General features: G+C 42.3%; 1 protein-coding gene across 1 annotated transcript; it reads left to right on the top strand.

Annotated features, from left to right (window-relative positions):
- The first annotated feature begins 996 nt into the window (after window positions 1-996).
- TM4SF4 (transmembrane 4 L six family member 4) lies at window positions 997-21,340 on the top strand. Its single transcript, XM_029215243.1, has 5 exons — window positions 997-1,396; window positions 2,167-2,256; window positions 14,525-14,664; window positions 19,394-19,583; window positions 20,731-21,340. Exons 1-5 carry the CDS (start codon window positions 1,223-1,225, stop codon window positions 20,746-20,748), a joined length of 612 nt encoding a protein of 203 aa, XP_029071076.1. The 5' UTR covers window positions 997-1,222; the 3' UTR covers window positions 20,749-21,340.
- Window positions 21,341-22,151: the final 811 nt, after the last annotated feature.

Below are 22,151 nucleotides of genomic sequence, written 5' to 3'. Positions count from 1 at the left end.
AGGTCTCACCATGATAATGATGTGACTTGCTTTTTATTTAGCTACATTTTGACTATGAAATTCTACCTACTGTCTTATGCTAACCTCTAGGCTCTCAACAAAAAGCTAGCAGGCTCCGTTTCCACCCCATAGTCCTTCAGCTGTTACATAGCACCAGTACTGAGCAGGGTCATTGTGTAAGGCAGGGCTTGGGCTAGGCATGGCAGAGACTTTCTTAAAGTGACACAAAGCAAATTAGTAACCGAATCCTGCCCTGGGCAGTTGGCAAAATTTCTGGTAGCAGTCCCATCTTACCTCCTCTAACGCTGCCTGACTGCTCTGCCTCCAATCCACTCGTCAGTATCTTTCTTCTCCACCCAATGCCGACCTCCCTTTCCCCTTATCCTTTGTAAAGGTGGAGCTTTTTATTCCTGCGTGGAAGCTATAGGTGAACAAGGTGATTGGGAAAACAGTTTTTGCTATTTCTATCACGTCAGGTTGGGAAAGAGATAGAACTGAATGGAGTAGCAAGTATAGAAATAGAGTAATCAGGCAATAAAATAGTTATTCTGATTTTGTCCTTTAAAAAATTCCTGTAGGCCTGAGCTCAGCAATACCCAACGAGACCATCACATTGTTATTTTCCTATTGAGGAAAACAGAAGCTCTTTCAAATAACTCTTTTGCACACTAGGCTTTCAGCAGAAAAGACAAAGACACGCACTGTAGACCATTAAGTCCTCAGGAGACATGATTTCAGCTAGGATGTAACTCAATTTTACAGTGATTTATAAAGAGCCTGGGGGAAATATTTCTTGATTTGTGCAGGGCCATTGTCAGTTTAAAGGTGCAGTAGTCCCAGATGCTGTTTGTTCCAGCCCTAGGTTCAATTGCAGCAAGGTTGAGTGTCTTGTCTGTGCTGGTGGATTATTAACAGAGGTTATTGGTCTCCATGGCAAAATCGCAATGAACGTAATCTTATTTATGAGGGTGCAGAAAAAAAAAAAAAAGACTTCGGGTCAGGGAGAATGTATAAATGTCCATCGCCATCGAGGTTCTGCTATATTTGAGAAGCTGAAGCGACTCCAAGGACACAGTTCACAGGGTGATCTTGCTTCTCAGCTCCAAAGTCTGGATTGATCTGGGGACAATTATTACGCCTCTGCGGCGGATAACTCAGAAGAGAGCCTGTGAAGGAGGCATCGAGGGGGCTCATATTGAGACCTGCATCCTACCTCCCCGGCATGTGCACTGAGAGGTGTGCCAAGTGCCTGGGCAGCACCCTCATTCCCCTCGCTGTGTCTGGCTTCCTGGCTCACCTCCTGCTATTTTTCCCTGGAGGAAAAGTGATAGACAACAATGACCACCTTTCTGACGAGGTCTGGTATTTTGGAGGAATATTAGGAAGCGGGGTCTTGGTGAGTAAGGAAGCCTTAAAATCTCCCCAAAGGAGATTTTCGCTCCATTCTTTTAAAATTGGGTACTTACTGAACAAGAAGAGATTTAGTTGCTAACGAAAGCCCAAGCCTCGCATGATGAAAAGTCAGCACTTTAATCTTTCCCCTTCCCCGTTGGGACTTGCCAGAGGCATGTGCGCTAAATTGACTAAGTCATGAAATCCCCGAGCTTAGGCGGGCAGCTGCCACGGGTCAGTTGACTTCCCTGAACCAAACTGAGAGCCGCATAATATCTTTAACAAGATAATGCTGCGGTGCTGGGTTGAAGAGGTTGGGGAAGGAGCACGCGTTTTCTAGTTAATCGATTGACTAAAACCCACCAAGAGAAGGAGGTGTCTGTGGGTTCCTCTTCCACTCTTGTGCTAATGATTTCTTTACCCCTTGTTTCCAATAGCAGTTGGGGACCTCTGGTTTAGAGAGAGAGAGAGAGATTCATGTTTCATGCCAACTGAGGACAAGTTTCTTATCCCTATCCTAACCCACCATGTAAATGGAAACTCGGGGTGTCATATCTTGACATCTTGCCTTGGAGCTGCAATTAGGTCAGATAGAACCTAAAGACTCCATAATACTTGTCTACCCACCAGCCAGGCTCCGTTAGCTCTTGCCGTCCTCTTGGCCACCGAGTCCCACGTTGCGGATGTAGTTCCTCACACAGGCAGGCAGGCTCAGGGCCCCCCCCCTACACATGCCAGACCAGACCCACTCTGAGGTGCTTCTTTTGCTGGTAGATGATCTTCCCTGCGCTGGTGTTCTTGGGCCTGGAGAACAATGACTGCTGCAGGTGCTGTGGCAACGAGAGCTGTGGGAAGCGCTTTGCGGTGAGTTGGGGGGCGAGGGGGGAGGGGCAGGGGAGGGGGGAGGGGCAGCCACCAGAACTGCTCCGGGGCGCACTGCCTCCTTGCGCTGGGCGTGGGGATGAGTTACCGGCCCCAGGCAGGACTCTGGGGGCAGCTGGTACAGGGATAAAGGTGGGATTCTTGCTGGTGCAAAATAACAATAATCATAAAAATTTAAAACCATAGCCCTCCTACTTATAGGGTATAAGTACCATTTAAAATGTTACAAACAGGCAGGGATATCAGAGTTGGAAAGTTTCAGTGATGCCATGTAAGGAATGCATGCTCAGAAGGCAGAGATGGGGGCTGTGACTCTCCCTCTGCCACTTCGAAGCCCTGAGACTTTGGGCAAGTCATTTCCCTTCTCTGGCTCTGCATTGCCTCATCTGTAAAGGGGAGCTGGGACAGGATAACAGATGGTAACCTCCTCTCCCCGATAGTCCCCTAAACTCTCCATCCACACCACTGCCAGCTTCACTGCTTCAGAGGCTCAGCAATTCCCTACCTCTACCTGGATTTTGCCTCGGGCCTTCTGTTTCCTTTCTTGTTTCCTGCAGCCATCCATCTTTAGTGGGCAAGCTAGAGAAACTAGGCTTCACCATTCCGAGCTGGAGTGGGAAGAAGGCTGGGAGTGGGGTTGGGTTCCATTTCCGCAACTGGGGTTCTCTCTGCCGTCCTCTGTTCATCTATAAGATGAGGAAGTTGGACTAGATCAGAATGTCCCAAGTACAGACAAGCTCTGCTAGTACACAGATGTGCTCTATCTTTCAATAACATCGAAAGTTAATTTTGATTCTCCTTCAGTCCTCTCGACTCCATCAAGAAAACTCTTATTTTGATGGAAATGTCTTTACTATTTCTAATCCTTTGTAATCTCCCTTTCGACCAAGTCTCCAGCTCCAGGAATGCAAGAAACGTTAACTAGAAATTCAATAATATTTTGTTTTTGTATGTTAATGATTCTAGTTTTTCATTCATAGAGGTGATATAAATTAATAAAATAGAGAGTTGACTTAAAGAAAAATATTGAGTTCAGGTACATTGATGTGGCAAAAATGAAGAAGGATGAACTGGAATTACTGGCTGGATGATGAATAAGACCAGCTCCTGCTCTAATTTCCCAAGATTCAATTGTCCATCTAAGAGAACCCCAATGATGAATTACGCACTCTTACTGTAACCTCTTAAAGGGAAAGGTGTAGCAATTTGTCCTGAAACAGAATCATCTCTAACATTTCCTTCTCATCACTATTTGTTCAGTCAATTAAAAAATATCTATTGACTACATATGAAGGGCTGAGGCTGGTGCACTGCAAATACAATGATGCTTTTCCATGTGAGATAGAGGATCATTCAAAGAGAATGTTCTCACCTTTTTAACACCATCAAGCATTGGTTATTATAGCAACATTTAAAATCATCATTTACAAAGAGATGTAAAAATCAACCACAATTCATTTACTACAATTATGTAACATGTGCTATATATAATATTTTACTAGACTTAATTATAAAGGAAAGGAATAAATATGTAACTCATTTTCTCTTTGAAATGTAATCCCACTATACCTTGTGGATTTGGGGGCAATAAATTGGAAACAAGAATTTGAAAAAAATTAGCAATTAAGAAAGTTGGATGGGGCTTCCCTGGTGGTGCAGTGGTTGAGAGTCTGCCTGCCAATGCAGGGGACACGGGTTCGTGCCCCGGTCTGGGAAGATCCCGCATGCCGCGGAGCGGCTGGGCCCGTGAGCCATGGCCGGTGAGCCTGCGCATCCAGAGCTTGTGCTCCGCAACGGGAGAGGCCACAACAGTGAGAGGCCCGCGTACCGCAAAAAAAAAAAAAAAAAAAAGAAAGTTGGATGAATTGCTTAGAAATCCAACAGCTCATTCCCTGGTGCTGAGCAGAAGTCTGAAGGTTAGCCAGTATAAAGCCAGGGTTTTTGTTTGTTTATTTCTTTTGTTTTTAGGTTTATACATAACCAAAGTGAGATGCGAAACAATATTCAAAGTACTGTGCAAAGAGTGTTTTTAAATTAGATTTATGTGAAGTCCAAGAAGAGGCAGAAAAGTCACATTTTTACAAGCACCGTTGAGTCAATACAATCTGAAACATTTGGTCTGCCCAATTCTAGTTGTCTGACTGGGTTTCCTCACCCCACGGGGGGCATCTTCCCTTGGGTTGAGGATGACTCCTCCCGGCCACTGGCTGACTGTCCACAAGGGTAGTGCCCGTCAAAGGACCAGCTCTGCCAGCTGGAAACAAAGACACAGTCAGAGCTGCCCTGTACCAGGGGCACCACACTCTAGGTGGCCAGCAGAAGGATTTCTTGTTTGGGGTTCATTTGTTTGTTAGTCAGCTGCCAACTTTTAAAAGTAGAGAGATCTCACAAAAAATATCTAGATATCTTACTTTTTTTTTCGAAAAACAAAAAATAACCTGTTACTCCTGGGCCTCCATTTTGACACAAAAACGGCCTGCACTGGGTGTGACTGAGCTCTTCACCCACCCCTAAGGCCACTGGGTTCATGCCCCTGCTTTAGAGCCAAGTTTCCTTAAGGTTCTGAGGTTCTGGAGCGATCATCAGTTTCTAAAGAAAGGTATTTACAAACATTTTGTCAGACAAAAAGAAAACATCTGCAGCATAATTTGGTTGGTACTATAATGCTAAAGGTTTGAATTAGTTTTCCAAAGGCTCACAGCCTTCCCCTCCAGTGTTTAAGGAACACTGGGCTTCTGAGGAACGTGGTGTAAGAAATCCTGTTGGGCAGAAAGGTCTGTGAGGCGGGAACAGCCTAGGCCAAGGGCTGCTGAGCTAAATCCTGCGGCTGTCTTCACAGCTTTGCTCTCCATCATTTGTTTCCTGGTCTCTCTCTCTCCTCTCTTCTTTGCTGCATCTTTCTGGAATATTCCCCAGAAGTCAGCTGCATCATTCTCTTCCCTTCTCTTGGGTAGTGAAACCAGGACATATGAATCAATAGTGGAAGCAGGATGTGATGGCTGTAGAGATAAAGCAAGACAGTGAGCTGGGAAAAAAAAAATCTTGAGGTCACCTAATTGATAGTTTCATAGTGAAACTAAAAAAGAGAGGCAAACTCTCCTCTGAGGCAGAGCAAGACTGAAACCCAGTCCCAGGGATCTGCAATCTTTTAAATAAATTAGGGTAAATGAGAGTTGAGAAAAGGGAGCCCTGGGGCAAAAGCTATGAGAAGAGGGTGACTTCCAAGGTGGGCTTTGGAAACCCTGGCCTGGGTTTGTAGTTAGGTCTCAACCTCGTTCTCCAAAACTGGAGGTGCCCTAGCTGCTGATCTGTGGTTGGTCAAGGTCTCCTGCCCTCTAATCCTTAAAAAAAGAAAAAAATTTGACATCTCAGGGTCCAATGGGACAGCTTATTAATTTTAACAACGCTTTTGTGTTAAGTATGTTCTTTAATAAGGGCCTTTAGAAGACCTTGACCTTGACTCAGAAGAGTGTCTCTAATAATGGGCCTGATAAAGGAGATATTTAGGGGTAGGCTGGCATTTCAGCATTCTGAAAGTATATCAGGCAGATAAAGCCCCCCCCCCGCCCCCCAACCCATAGGCAGGGTCAGATGATTGACAGACCTGTTCTGAAGGAAGATCTTGGATAGTTCATAAATCAGTCTATTCACTGTAGAGTCAGCACTTCTCCCGATGACCAGCTCGGCTCACCAGTGCCCCTTAGGGATGCCTTCTGTGTAAGCACTTCTGCCATCAGTACTTCCTGGGGCCAAGAGCACAGCCGCCTCTGCATTCCTTGGAAGGACAGCCCATTTGAGGGGGATTTAAGAAAGACACTTCTTTTGAAATAACAGATTATCTTAAAAGGAGAAATAACGTATGAAACCCTATTTCTTCAGTAAATGTTTTCTTTGCTTCAAAATCCTCTGCTGTAAAATGGACCGTGGCAGTTGCTATCTTTCGTAAGGACATTGCAAGAATGGGGGAAGAGGTTGCAAGCCTTAGCGTGCAGGGCAGGGGAGAGTAGTACCAAGTGCCTGGGCGTACTGAGGACACATAGGTCTTTGATAAATGCTTGTTGGATGAATGAAGTAAATGAACGCTCTGGGAGGATTTCACGTGATTTCCGTACTTTATCAGGCTCAATTCTCACAATAGCCCCTAATGAGTTAGGCATTAAACTTCTCGTTTTATAAATAAGGAAACTGAAGCCCTTGCAAGTTGAGTTTCCGACCACCACACCCACGATGCCCCTGTCTGTCTTCTGGGCTTCCCAAGGCTGAGGCAGAAAATACAGGAGGACATTCACGTTTAAGCGAGAAAACACTTCAAGTAATATCTATGTACCTCTTAGAAAACTTCTTGCTGAGAGGAACCTTCATGCCCACCAGAGATGTTGCCCCAACATGTTGCCACTACCCAAGCCTCAAAATACCATGTCTCCAAACCACCCACCCTTCCCCCCTTCTCAGCCCCCCGCCCCTCCTCCATTTGCTTCAGCTGACATAATACACACCACGGACCAGGGCAGAGCTGGGATCTCATCCCACATCGTCTGCCTCCAGAGCCCCGTAGAGGGGGAGGCCTTAAAGCTGACACATGGTGAATTCGAGAGCATCTTCTTCCGTTTCAAGGGAAGTATTTACAGCATATACATTAACACATATTTCTTTAGAAATACAAACTGAACACGTGTGCTGAGCAACCATAAGACAGTCAGCCTGTTTACTTTTATTTTTCTCCCCAGAGCTATACTCTCTGTATTTCTGGAAGGTTAAAGTATGTGCGGCTATGATTATTAAAACATTATAATATAATAATGACACTTATCAAGTGCTTGTTAATGTCATGGGAAATTATCCAAATCTTGGAAATAGGCAAAAGAGATTTCTGGGTATCCCCACAGTGAAGTACCAGGCATTATCTACCCCACCCGGGGGTTATCTGATTTGCTAGACAATGTGTACATTTGATTCCCTATTTCCTATTTTTGATTAGTTATCTTACATATTATGATCTCTGGGAGACAGGTAGTTATTACCAAGGCTTATTTTACAGAAGGAGAAATGGAGATCTTAGAAAGATGACCTTCCCAAATTCATGGGGGAGGAACCAGGACTCAAACCCAGATCTGTCTGCCTGTATCCCACGCCCTTGACCACTACACTATACAATAGTGTCCCCCTTTACTATTTATTCATTTAGAATAGGGAAAACATGTCCACAGTACAAAAACTACAACGGAAGCCACACATTCCTGACTCCAAAGTCTGGCAACGCCCTTCCCCAGAGGTTACCAGTGTTTCCAATTATTGTGTCTCCTTCCAGAAATATTCCAGGCCTTTTGCCTCTTTAGTTTAAAAAACGCCAACTTGAAGCATCTGCTCCCTGACATATTCAACTTGATTTCAATAACTTCTCTTTTAACATGAAAAGTTTTGTATCATGAAACCCATGATAAATGGAATGTACTTCATCTGATTTTAAGACTGATAACATCTCAGAGTAGTAAATTTATCAATTTTTTAAAGACTTCTGAACACGAAATGACTTAAAACAAAGTGACATAAAGTGTACCTTGCTTCATGTAGGTCATCCATTCTGGAAAAGTTATGAAAAATTATTTAGAGTATTTTTTTTTTATTTCAAGCTGAGATATTTCAAATGTGAATACAAAAACAAAACATACTACCTGTAGCTTTATGAAATTGTAACCTGATGCCATATTTTCTTCAGAAAGTTTTGTAAAGAAATAAAACCTTATTGCTTCAATTGAGGGTCACTGTCTTGCCCTCCTCTGTTATACATCCCTCCCTCCTGCGAGTAATTGTAATCAGGGAATCAGTACAGCCCATATCCATCCATTTTTTTTTAACTTTTACTACCAAAAATCAATCTTCCAAATGTTCTGGACTGTACTGTCCAATACAGGAGCCACTAGCCACATGTGGCTATTGAGCCTATGGAATGTGGCCAATCAAAATTGAGATGTACTAATTTCATTCGTTTACATGTAGCTAGAGGCAGGACGGGAATAAAGGTGCAGACCTACTAGAGAATGGACTTGAGGACACAGGGAGGGGGAAGGGTAAGCTGGGACAAAGTGAGAGAGTGGCATGGACATATGTACACTACCAAATGCAAGGTAGATAGCTAGTGGGAAGCAGCCGCATAGCACAGGGAGATCAGCTCGGTGCTTTGTGACCGCCTGGAGGGGTGGGATAGGGAGGGTGGGAGGGAGACGCAAGAGGGAGGAGATGTGGGGACATATGTGTGTGTGTGGCTGATTCACTTTGTTATAAAGCAGAAACTAGCACACCATTGTGAAGCAATTATACTCCAATAAAGATGTTATAAATAAATAAATAATAAATAAATAAAAATTTTTTTAAAAAATTGAGATGTACCTGGGACTTCCCTCGCGGTCCAGTGGTTAAGACTCTGCGCTTCCCCTGCAGGGGACGTGGGTTCAATCTCTGGTCGGGGAACTAAGATCTTGCATGCTGCGAGGCTTGGCCACAGGAAAAAAAAAGAAAAATTGAGATGTACCATAAGTATAAAACACATACCAGATTTCAAAGAACTGGTAAAAAGAAGAATGTAAAATATCTACTTAGTAATTTTTATATTGATTACCTGTTGAAATGATAATATGTTGGATATGCTGAGTTAAAGGAAATATATTATCAAAATTAATCTCATTTTTTTAAACCTTTTAAGAAGTGTTACTAGAAAATTTTAAATTATGTATATGACTCGCATTATGTTTCAGTTGGACAGTGTTGGGATAGAGGTGCTTACAAGGGGGACTCTTCGATAAAGGGGAAAATTATCTCATTGCTATTTTATATTAACTTGGTTTTTCATTTGCTCAGACTTGCCTAAAATGAGGACTGTTTGCATTTGTACTCACTTTTTGTGTCTGTAAACATTTGCCTGTGACATGTTCCAGGAATGATATCTAAAATCCTCCACTCATCTCACACAGCAGGAATAGCACAAGACAGATTTCTCCTCTCATTACCAGCCAGTGGATGATGAAATCCGGAGTTGCTTTAGTCAAAGGGGCCATCTGGAACCACCCACCCCTTTCTTCTGTTTGCCACCAGAAGCCGAGGCCAGGGAGGCGGGGGCCTGGGTGACTGAGGAGGCTGGAACCCTGGTTTCCGCAGACTTCCAAACTGCCTTCCTGGAAAAGTGATCTTTCTTTTCTATTACAGCAATTTTAGATACTCTTCCATTCTTAATAATCAATAGTTTCATGATTCCTGACTAATAATTAGAACTCAAGATCAGAAGATCAAATAAGCAAAAAGATATTTTTTCTCTTATCTGTCGTTTTATTTCTGTGAGAGAACCAGTCATTCACAGAGAAATTTGCAAATAACAGAATATCTGGTGCTAGTGGCAGTGTGTTTTCTGTGTGTGTGTATTTGAAGAGGTGGTAGGTACAGGATACTAGACTGGGAGGGAGATCCAGTTCTTTTGTTTGTTTGTTTGTTTTTTTGAAGTATAGTTGCTGTACAATATTATATGTTACAGGTGTACAATATAGTGATTCACAATTTTTAAAGGTTATACTCCATTTATAGTTACTATAAAATTTTGGCTATATTCCCCGTGTTGTCCAATATATCCTTGTAGCATGTTTTATACCTAATAGTTTGTACATCTTATCCTCCAACCCTATGTTGCCCCTTCCCCAGTTTTTTTTTTTTTACGGTACACGGGCCTCTCACTATTGTGGCCTCCCCCATTGCGGAGCACAGGCTCCGGACACGTAGGCTCAGCCGCCATGGCTCACGGGCCCAGCCACCACGCAGCATGTGGGATCCTCCCGGACCGGGTCACGAAACCGTGTCCCCTGCATCGGCAGGCGGACTCTCAACCACTGCGCCACCAGGGAAGCCCAGACCCCAGTTCTTAATCTAGCTCAGCCACCTTCTAGATGTGTGATTTGAGAAGGTCACAAAAGCATGGGCTTTGGAAACAAGTGGCCATGGACTGATCCTACTCCCACCACTTTACTCTTTGTTTGACTTAGAGCAATTATCTTAATTTCTAGTAGTCTCAGTTTCCTGTCTGGAAAATGTAGATAATCACACCCACCTCACAGGTTTGTTGAGAAGATTAAATGAGATAATACATCTAAGGCTGTCACAGAATGAAGCTCTTTGCATTATCTAGAAAGTGAGATGATTGCACTAGAAGGTTTTTGAGATCGTCATTTTTGTGAAAACATAATTATAAGAATATTTAACCATTTATTTCGTGGAAATTCTGGCTTTTGAAGACTTTTAAGCAATTTTAAGATGAGAGACCCTTCCTTCATAGAATCTTCTTTTTTAATTGAGACAATCCAATCCATCCCAAGGACCACATGTCAAAAATGTTTCCAGGCCACTCAGAGCCTCACTCTGAAAGGACAAGAGGTAAAACATTAGGAAAAACTGACCTGAGCATAAGCTTTCAATTGCTCTACTGGAACGTTCTGGCCATTCCTAGATTAATACCAGCTGTGTCTAACTAAACAGCAAGTTGATTGGAGCATGGAGGTAGCTCAGAGACAGAGAAGTAGCTAGATAAGCTCTCGTTAAATTGGAGCAGCATCTCCCAAAGTGTGTCGTTGCAAGGGCTCAAGGGAAGAAGTTATAGGCTCCTATGAGATCAGAAAACTCTGCAAATTACAATATATACCCAAATATAAGGTGAAACTTTGTATAAAACCACGTCTTATTTTCCCAGAAAGCAAGTTTCAAAAAAAGTTATTTGACTAACGTGAATATATGCATAAGCGTTCTGTGATATATGCATATTTTAAAGCACATGTATAAAATATAAAATAATTTTAATATATTGATTTTGAAATATTACTTCTTTCCTCTCATTTATTTTAAAATGTTTTCATGTTTTTTGACCTTAATGTCTTTGCTCCCACTAAAGACACCACTGAAGCCATCAAAAGTTTCCCACAGCACATCTTTTTTTTCCATTTAATGACATTTTTGTATCCATGTATGATGCTGTCAGCGGAAATTTCACTCAGTCATAAGTATCAATTCAGATAAGACGAAGACAGTATTCAGACATCCCTTTTGCAAGTATATATTAATGATCCCCACAATTGTAAACACTAAACATACTTATATTAGAATGCCCTTTAAAAGGCTTGTTAACTATAATATCTGGAACTAGGAATTGTGAGGTCAACTTTCCTAGAATAATTAGCAAATCTGTGTTAAGAAGGAAATGTTTAAATAATTCTGTCATCCAACAGTAATTGGGTTGTTTCTGACTAATGTCTTTCCCACACAATACTTGTTTGTTCAAATTTGAGGAAATGTCCTATTACCTGATGGATGAAATAAGGGCACAGCTCTAAAGCAAGTCCCTCACTTCTGAGGGATAATTTGAGAGCTAATAATTTTCCTTACATTCCAGTATACATAGTATATCCCCTCCTTGGAGCTTCATACATATTAGCATATCACAAAGATTCTTAGAAGTACAACAGGAATGAAACCTATTTAACTTTATACAATTCAACAATTTCCAAAATTAATCAACAAGACATCCTTTGGAAAAGAGATTGCCTGTTCTAACATGATAAATTGACCCAAATTTTTATTTGCTTCTTACCTAGATTATACTCACAATGTTCTTGGTGGTGGGAATGGGTTTAGGATACCCTAGGCATAAAAATTAAGAGGAAAAATCTAAATAATGAGTATATGAACTTTAGTCATTGAAAATATCCAATAAGTAGTTATCCAGTGCTTTTGATAAGCTGGGGAGGGGAAAAAAAAAAAAACTGTTGGTGGTAGGGCTGGAGCAATGTCCTATCTTCAAGTAACCCACTGTCCATGGCTTCAAGGAGTTTGTCCTCTGGTTGGGGAAGACAGACATAAACAGCTGTGCAGTAATGTGTTATATATACTGTGCTATGATGGGAGTTGATACATTCTAGAGCCCTGGAGGTGGGAGATATGGATGCTGAAAACTTGGCCTCTGTACACCAGTGCCAAATTGAATCTCTGAGACAGAGTTTTGTGTGAAGTAGAAAAGAATAGCTTTATTGCTTTGCCTGGCAAAGGGGAACACAGCAGGAACATGCCCTGAAAAACTGTGTCCCAACCCAGGAGGATTTGGTGAGGAGTTTTATAGCAATGGTTCAAGGGCAGCTTTGCTGATAAGGATCAGGGTGTATGCAGGGCCTGAACTTCTTTAATCTGATCTCAAGTGGTGTCCTGATGAGCTTCTCAAGGTTATCAAACTGTGACATTCTCTGGAATGAACAAAGCTAACATCTTCCATTTGTTGAGGGTTTTAGTTCTATAAAGAGCTCAAAGATATTATTATGTGTATCCCTTGAGATGGAACCAGGACCTTGCCCCAAGGCTGAATTATTGTTTCTTGGCTATTCCTCCCTCGTCTCTGCGTCCTCTCCATTCCCTGATTAGCAACTGTTCAAATCTGCTCTTTGAGATTCTGGGAAGGTCATGGAGGCTAGAGTCTGTTCCCTAAAAATAAGAAACAGGGACATGGAAAGGCTTCCATGCCCAGGAACTCCACAGGGTCTTGTTCTCTTTCGATATGAAGAAGGGAATGGTCAGTTCCACTTGGGAAGTCAGACATGGTACATGGAGCCAGAGCTCAGTCTTGGAAAGTTGCATCAAAAATACATTTATAGAGACTTCCCTGGTGGCGCAGTGGTTAAGAATCCGCCTGCCAATGCAGGGGACACGGGTTCGAGCCCTGGTCCAGGAAGATCCCACATGACACGGAGCAACTAAGCCCATGTGCCACAACTACTGAGCCTGCGTGCCACAACTACTGAAGTCCATGTGCCTAGAGCCCGTGCTCGACAACAAAGAGAAGCCACCACAATGAGAAGCCCGTGCACCTCAGCGAAGAGTAGCCCCTGCTGGCTGCAACTAGAGAGAAAGCACGCACACAGCAACGAGGACCCAACGTAGCCCAAAATAAATAGATAAATAAATAAATTTTCAAAAAAAATACATTTATATATGATATGAATATGAACCCTAGCTAAATAGATTACACAGATTCCAGTTGCCCAGGCACAGTTAGATCCTCTCTACACTCTAACCCCACCCTCAAATATATACTGTAAAAAGATTGATAGTAATACAGGGAAGGGGAAAGAGGAAGCATCTGACATTTAACTTGGGTTATCACATCTAACTTAGGTAGGCTTTATCATGTCCATTTTATAGATGAGAAACTGAGAGCCAGTCATCACACAGAGAAAAGTAGCAAAACTGAGATTTGAGACTGGGTTCTGCTGACTTTTAAACTCTTGTACTTTGCACTACACCTGCATGTCCCAAAGCAATAGAGGTGATCATTTTCCACCTCTATTTACAGAATTATTAATGTTTCCACATTACTCTCTAATTACTGTTTAGAATGGACATTGCCTTTCTAGGTCCCTTTTTTTCTCATCTCTAAGAGGGAGTTAGCCTGGATAGGCTCCAGGATTGTTTCTGCCTTTTATATTCTATATTCTATCTTGATTTTATAATTTAAAACAAAGATGTAGTACAATCTATTTTTCACTAAGTAATCTGTCATATAAAAATATTTAAAAGAACTGGAATCGTTGGGCTTGTGTAACCCGAAGAAGAGAAAACTAACAGAGGGTGGAAGGGGTGGAGAGATGTCATATAGAAAATATTTTTGTGTAAGATATAAAATATCTTCAGATATTTTAAATGTTGCTACCTCATGGAAGAGAGTTTGGACTTAATCTTTTTGAACTCAAGGAATGTAACTAGGACCGATGAGGAGAAATTCTAGACTTCTACCCTTTCTCACAAGCAGAACCTTCCTGCCACATGAGGTCCCACTGTGACTTAGCCTCAGTGAGATGATTGGACCACAGAACTGAAGATCACTTCCCATTCTAAGATTCTTTGATTCTGTAATAGACTGGTCTTCCATTTTAGGCCTGTGAAGGACAATTTGTTCTTATCAAGGTTAAAAATCCTGGTTCAAAGGTATCAAACCATAACTAGCACTTGGGTCATCAATGAATAGGTGAAAACGATGGGGATGGGGTTGGAGAAAGGGACATGAGACACCAAAATTCATTCTAGGAGACTCCACAGGCCCCATTTCCAGTAAAAACTGGCTGCATACCCCGTAACTTTCCCATATTCACCATGCTCAATAGCAGGCCAGTTAGGTGTGCTGTGTGTAACCTCTGGACACCTCAAGAACCTGGCTGTCTCTCTCCTTCTCTTTCAGATGTTCACCTCCACAATATTTGCTGTGGTTGGAGTCTTGGGTGCCGGATACTCATTTATCATCTCAGCTGTCTCAATCAACAAGGGTCCAAAATGCCTCATGGTCAATAATAGCACGTGGGGCTACCCCTTCCTGGACGGGTAAGGTACACCCTTCAATGCTCACATGTCACCATTTGGGGCACCAGCAGGTAAAGGCCCACGGGGGACACTGTTCAAGGTCCGCCATCTTCAGTTTACAAGTCTCAGGCATGTTGCTCCTTTGAGGCAGAGCTGGAGTTGTGGGGTGAAGTTACACAAGATCTCACCTCTAGGTGCTCTTTTGACAGACACCAGGAGAAATAATGGAAGAGGGCACCTCAGTTGGCCTGAGGGAAGGGTGTTGGTGGTGTCACTACTTGCATTCAAACATTTATTAGTGGGCTTCCCTGGTGGCGCAGTTGTTGAGAATCTGCCTGCTAATGCAGGGGACACGGGTTCGAGCCCTGGTCTGAGAGGATCCCACATGCTGCAGAGCAACTAGGCCTGTGAGCCACAACTACTGAGCCTGCGCATCTGGAGCCTGTGCTCCGCAACAAGAGAGGCCGCAATAGTGAGAGGCCCGCGTACTGCGATGAAGAGTGGCCCCCGCTTGCCACAACTAGAGAAAGCCCCCGCACAGAAACGAAGACCCAACACAGCAAAAATTAATTAATTAATTAATAAGCTCCTACCCCCAGCACCTTCTTTAAAAAAAAAAAAATTATTAGCATCAACATAAGGCAACTAATAATATTAATAAACAGAGAGCAGTGCCTTCCATTGAAAATCTTATAATAGAAAATGAAAATGACTACTCATTAAGCGCAAAGGCTTCCACTAATACCCCAAATGATGGATAACTAAACAATCTCTTAAGGTGCAGATTTATGGAAAACGACCTTGAAAGCACTGTAGGTTCTTCATGAGAGTTATTGTTAATAGAACTCATTAAAGTAACAATATTTTCACGGTACTTTGTAGTTTAGAAAGAACTTTTTTAAAAATAAATTTATGATTTAATCTCCACAACCACGTCAAGAGGTAGTAACTCCCCACTGAGGCAGACTGAATAAGTGTGATGTGCTCCAAGTCTCACAATTAGTGGGCGGCAGAGACAGGGAGCAAACTCTCATCTTCTAACTTCGAGTATTATTAGTCTTTTTATATTACACATCCCTCTGCCCCTAGACCTTACTGCTCAAGGCAGTAGACAGTTGCCATACGTGTCTACTTAAACTTAAATTCACGTAAATGAAATAAAGTTTAAAATTCCTCAATCACACTAGCCATATTTCAAGCACTCAGTAGCTGTACGCGGCTGTTAGGGACAATATATATATATATATATATATATTTGTGTGTGTGTGTGTGTGTGAGCGGTACGCGGGCCTCTCACTGTTGCGGCCTCTCCCGCTGCGGAGCACAGGCTCCGGACACGCAGGCTCACGGGCCCAGCCGCTCCACGGCATGTAGGATCTTCCTGGACCGGGGCACGAACCCGTGTCCCCTGCATCGGCAGGCGGACTCTCAACCACTGCGCCACCAGGGAAGCCCCTCAGCTTTTTTTTTTTTTACACTTTCTAAATAATGTCTTTTTTTAAGCAGTACATTTCTTGTAATTGAAGTATAGTTGATGTACAATATTACATAAGTTACAGGTGTACAATGTAGTGATTCACAATTTTTAACAGTTAAACTCCATTTATAGTTATTATAAAATATTGGCTGTATTCCCCGTGTTGTCCAATATATCCTATAGCTTATTTTATACCTAATTGTTTGTACCTCTTAATCCGCTCCCCCATGTTGCCCCTCCCCCCTCAACTTCTTAATCTGTGTATATGTTCATTCATTCAGTGAATATTTCCTGGGGCATTGTTCAAGAAAACTAGCACCTCCTCGTAGGATTGGGAGGGATGATGGAATGCAGCTAGCCCAGCGCCCAGAACACGGGCAGGACCCCGTACATGAAAGCTGCTCATTTACTGAACACTCCCTGTGCTGGAACTGGGGACAGAGATGGGGACATGGTCTCCACCCTTGTGGATGTATAGTCACAAAGAGAAGACAGACAAATGGACAGATGAGGACAGCTCAGGGTCCTGGGCACTGTGTACCAGAAGGAACCAGAGGGCTGGGAAGCACAGAATGGGTACCACAGCCAGCTGAGGGCAGGAACATCAAGGGGTCTGTCTCAGAGGAGGAGGTGGCGCCCGAGTTACCCAGGCAAAGCCCTCAGGCTCCCCTGCTCCTTCCTTCAGCTGCCTTTGCCGCTGCCAAGAAGTGAGTTGTATGAAATCCATGGTGTTCCACTCTGAGGCTGATGGAATTACTGCATCTCAGGTGGGACCGCCCTTCACAATGATGAGATTCAGTGGGTTTAAACTCCTCATGTCACAGAATGTGGAAGCATGGTTTAGCCTCCAGATCCATGAAAAAATTAGGGCCCTCTCTCACCTGGGGTTGGAGGGTTGGACGCAGCAATCATTTCCCGAGATCTGAGACTCTCAGAACCTGAGAGTTTGAGGGGAAAGAAGAAGGGCCTGTGGAACAGCTATCCGTGAGGGTTTGTAAGGGGTGAGGCAGCAGCTGGAGCGAAACTGAGAGGATTTCTCCACCCAAACTCAATCCTTGCTTCCAAATTCCCCCGTGAGCGGTTCAACAATATCACCACCAGGGGGTGGTGTCGTCCCACCGCTGGACAAACTCTTCAGCCGAGGGTCCAAACTGGGGACTGCCAATTACTTCACCTTAGGATCTTTTCTTTACAAAATGTGCCTGGAAAATATTGTCTTTTTATAACCTCTTATAATCATCAAGTTGAAAAATTGTAAAGATAGGAAGGACTACATGGAAAAAAACACAATGGAAAAATGAGTGTTTTAAAAATAACATAATGGGGGCTTCCCTGGTGGTGCAGTGGTTAAGAATCCGCCTGCCAATCTTCCTGGACACGGGTTGGAGCCCTGGTCCGAGAAGATCCCACATGCCGCAGAGCAACTAAGCCTGTGCACCACAACTACTGAGCCCACGTACCACAACTACTGAAGCCCGCGCGCCTAGAGCCCGCGCTCCACAACAAGAGAAGCCACCGCAGTGAGAAGCCCGCGCACCACAACGAAGAGTAGCCCCCGCTCACCGCAACTAGAGAAAGCCCACGCACAGCAACGAAGACCCAACTCAGCCAAAAATAAATTTTAAAAATAATAGTAACATAATGAAAAGAAGTCTTATACAGCCATACATAGGTATATTATCTCAGTGAAATTTCACAATTGTGAGGTTGTTCTCAGCCCATTTTATAGATGAAGAAACTGATGTGAAGGCCAGGGGGTGGGGGGTGGTAGGTGACTTGTGTGAGGAATACACAGCCAGTGAGAGGAATGCTTGGATTCAAACCCAGGTCCATCTGAATCCAAAATACCAGCCTTTTTCTTTTAGACCAGACTGCTCAGCTTAAGTAAAATAATAACAATATTAGGGTTTATGGAAAACTTACGATATGCTAGGCACTGTTCTAAGTGCTTTACTAGCATTAACTCATTCAATCCTTATTTAACCCTATGATCTGATAACGTTATTCCCATCTACAGAGAGATACACAAGTCACACAGCCAGTGAGCTGCTAGAACCTGTATTCTCATGGTAAGGTGGATCAATGTGATAATGTTTTATTTTTCAATCAAGAGCGAAAGTCTCATTCTTTCCTTTATCCCTTCTGCTCGACTAAACTCTGGGGCATCTTCCATCATTTCAAAGATTTTTCAAAATCTTAATACAGAATGTATCTCAAATAAATGTGTGCTGATGCATCGGAGAAATCATCAGAGACGGATCGTCAAAATGATCTAAAAACAATGAGGTGGAGATTACTTTAGTAGTCAGATGGAGAGTTTCCTATTGAGGCCTTGAAAGGAGAGAGGACGCGTAAAGGAAGAGGGAGAGACCAATTTGCAGCTTTAAGAATGTGAGAAGGAATATAAAGATGCAGAGATTTTATCGGCTTTACCCTCGTTGTTGTCTTAAAGATGCCACGCTTCACATTTCTCCTTCGAGGCACAATGCCCTTGATATTGCAGTGGACTCCTAATGTATATATTGTATAAATATATCGCAGTTTCTCCTATTTCAAAGTTTTTATAAAATGTGTATTAAGGCAGCAGATTATTTCTCCCTTTTAGTTAATTAACTCTTTTTGCAGGTGGAATCCCTACATCTTCACAAAAATATAGCTGAGTCAGTTCACAATTTGGCTAGAAGTAGACCTTAAAAGAATCGAGCTCTTCCCTTTGACCATACGACACAACTGTACTTTACATGGCTTCACACGGCCACTAGACGTGACAGATAACTTATCAGAAGTCCAAAAGGTCCCCAAGGACAATAGTAGGATAAAGGCCATGAACATTTGTGAGATTCTGCTCCTGGAGTGTCTTCATTTTCATTGCCCCTTAATAGATATTAAACTTACCCATCCTCCTGGTCAGCTCATAAAAATCACTCTGTCACTCAGTAGCTGTGTGAGCTGGGGTAAGTCACTTAACCACTCTGTGCCTCAATGTTCTCATTTGTGAAATGGAAGAAAAGAACCATAAAGTTTCTATGAGAAATAAAGGAGTGAATACGTGTTAACTGTTCAGAACAGGGTCTGGCACCTTAGTCTATACTCAATAAAATTGTTAGGTATTGTTTTTAAAAGTGTTGTTATTATGGGATTTTTTTTTTTTCTGATGGAGATTATATCTTGGATAGATAGTATTGCCAAAGAAAAATCGTTACGGTGACTTTCTAGCCTAGGGTATTGCACAATTTTTACCAACATCTCCTTTTTTCCTCATGTTCCCGACAGAGATTACCTCAGGGACAGGGACTTATGGAGCCAGTGCGAAAAGCCTGACAACGTGATTCCCTGGCATCTGACCCTCTTCTCCATCCTGCTGATCATAGGGGCGTTTCAGATACTTATCTGTGCCATCCAGGTGATCAACGGCCTCCTGGGGACCCTGTGTGGAGACTGCCAGTGCTGTGGCTGCTGTCGGGTGAGTTGGGGTCTTTGTCTTTCCTTCTCGGCACGCAGCTGAGGGAAGTTCTGCTCTCGGTGATGCTAACGTACCCAGGCTGAAGCTGACCAAAGTTTTCAGTCTTACCCCTACTCCATATACATATAGAAGTTTATGATGATGTTCACATGAAGATCCCCACAGGAAGTGGACATCTGTTACAGGCACATATTGTCAGGAATACGCATCACGGTCTGTTCCCAAATGCTTTATTTCCTAAATAGATCTAGAAGTGAGTTAAAGTCGTCAAGTAATATATGGAAGGGTATTTTCTTTCCCTTGGAAAAGATATAGAAGAGAAAATTCATTCTTAAGTGCAAAAAATGAAATCATTTTGGGATTTACTCTCCAAATAAGGCTGTAAATGATCAACAATATGAAAAATAAAAATAAACCTATAGACAGTAGGACAAGGTGATTATTTCAACTACTGAGCAAGCCACATCAGTCAATTATTCATACACATAAAGTTATTTTAAAGCACAGATTGAAGTATGAGGAAAAAAATTAAATAGAACTTGAGAGTTGGGGACTTCCCTGGTGGTCCAGTGGTTAAGACGCCGTGCTTCCACTGCAGGGGCACGGGTTTGATCCCTGGCCAGGGAACTAAGATCCCACATGCCAAGCAGCACAGCAAAAAAAAAAAAAAAAAAAAAAAAAAAAAAAAGCATCCATGTTAATAACAGAAGGCTCAGTACATTGTACTGACTGTTATTTCCTTAAGAGGATGGAAATCCGTGTGACAGCATATCTTCAAGGAAAGGAACACAGTCTCTGGGTTCCACCTCCCCAGGTTCTCTACTTATGAAGTCCTGGCTCCTCTACTTATTAACTGTGGCTTCAGATACATCACTTAAGCCCCATGTGCCACTTATCAAAATTAATTTTAATAATAAAATGATGGAAAATAAAATGAAGCTTCCACACCTATAGCCTAAGCACAAGTTAAGTAACAGATTAAAACTCTGAAACAAAGTCAGAAAAGTACAGAAAACATTCAGTAGGTAACCAATAAGGGGTAGGAGTAATCAGGAATAAGAGGGGTGATGGGGAGGAGAAAGGGAGGGGAGGAGAAAGCAAAGAAAAAAAATGATGTTGTAATTAATTAACCTTTTCTACCTTCTAGGGAGATGGACCAGTCTAAACCTCCATGATGAGCTGCTCTAACTTAATGGTGTGTGAGAAGATACATTAAGCTTATTCTTCTCTTCTTGGGGTTGCCAATTCCTATCTGCTTCCTAACTGACAAAACTTAGGGAGGCCAGAGTTATTCCTTCTCCTTTCCAACCAGGTCAGCTCACCTTAGAGTTTCATGTTAGTTTCAAATAAAAAATAGTTTGGCCACTTAAGTAATATTTATGAATCTTTCAAATTAGCTTCCTCTTAGAATCGAAGAGCAGGTTCAAAGCAAATATTTCATAATTTTTTCTTTGAGTGAAAAATGTATAAGGTCACATGTACTGCCACACTGCTTCTTTGTATATAGAGGTGTTAATATCGTTGGAAGTTTTACAGGAGTCAAAGGAAGAAAGCACATTGAAAATGAGAAGCTAAGACCAATTTTTATTTTTAAGATCTGTGGGAAAAAAGGACGACTGATGGATCATAAATAATTTTTATTTGTTTTCTTTTGTGCTAACATGTTTGAATTACTTGTAACTAATCTTCTGGGCCTGCCATCATTTGCAAGCATTTCCTTGTGTATATTAAATTGAAATCAGAATTCAGAGGTAATAAAGATTGTGTGCTTTTGGGGAGGTAGGGGCAAAAGATTGAATGAATAACACCCTCTTTTCATCTTTTCTACAAATGCTTCCTTTGCTCAAACAAAAAACAATGTTTTTAAAAAGCTGATTTGGGTAATAATTTTGTCAGCCTATGTACGACCCAGGATTAAGATAATAAGTGTTATCAGTTCTACGTGTTATGTTAAGACATTAGTTTTCGTTTTATGAGTCAGGCACTAATATGGAGTCAAATCCATTCTGTTGATTTCAGCTCAAACCCCAACTACCCACATATCAGCTTGGGGATCCTGGGAAAGTTGCTTTCTAAGTCTCAGTTTCCCCATCTGTAAAAGGACTACTGAAAGGCAATCAATCATCAAGAAATTTTGGAGTCCCCCAAGGGTGAAACAAAGAGGCCTGTGGGATTGTCTGTCTGACTGATGTGTAATACGGAGGATCTTAGAGGGTGTTACAAGCTAGAGTCTCACTTCTGCTCCTGCCAAGCTGATTGGCTGCACTATGTAAATTAGGCACACCAAAAACTGGGTTTCTCACAGTCACCAAGAAAGCAATTACTAATCATAGTGCTGGCCACTGGGGGCCGGGCACTGAAGACCCAAAGAGTTACATGCTGTAATTCTTCCCTCGCTATATGAGAACTCTGAGGTCAGAGAGTGCGTCTGGAAGTTGCTTAAGTGGAAGGAAGAAAGGCAGGCAGATAGGCAATTAAGATCTCATTGGCAGAACTATAAATACAAACACACACATACACATACACTCACACACTTACACACAACGTGTTTCAATTCAGTTTAGACCA

The sequence above is a fragment of the Monodon monoceros genome, unplaced genomic scaffold (genome assembly GCF_005190385.1).
Source record: "Monodon monoceros isolate NGI ecotype Baffin Bay Population unplaced genomic scaffold, NGI_Narwhal_1 Super_Scaffold_11, whole genome shotgun sequence".
In the NCBI taxonomy this organism is placed as follows: domain Eukaryota; kingdom Metazoa; phylum Chordata; class Mammalia; order Artiodactyla; family Monodontidae; genus Monodon; species Monodon monoceros.
The sequence above is the reverse complement of the archived record's forward strand: the minus strand, read 5'-3'. Positions and strand labels throughout refer to the sequence as shown.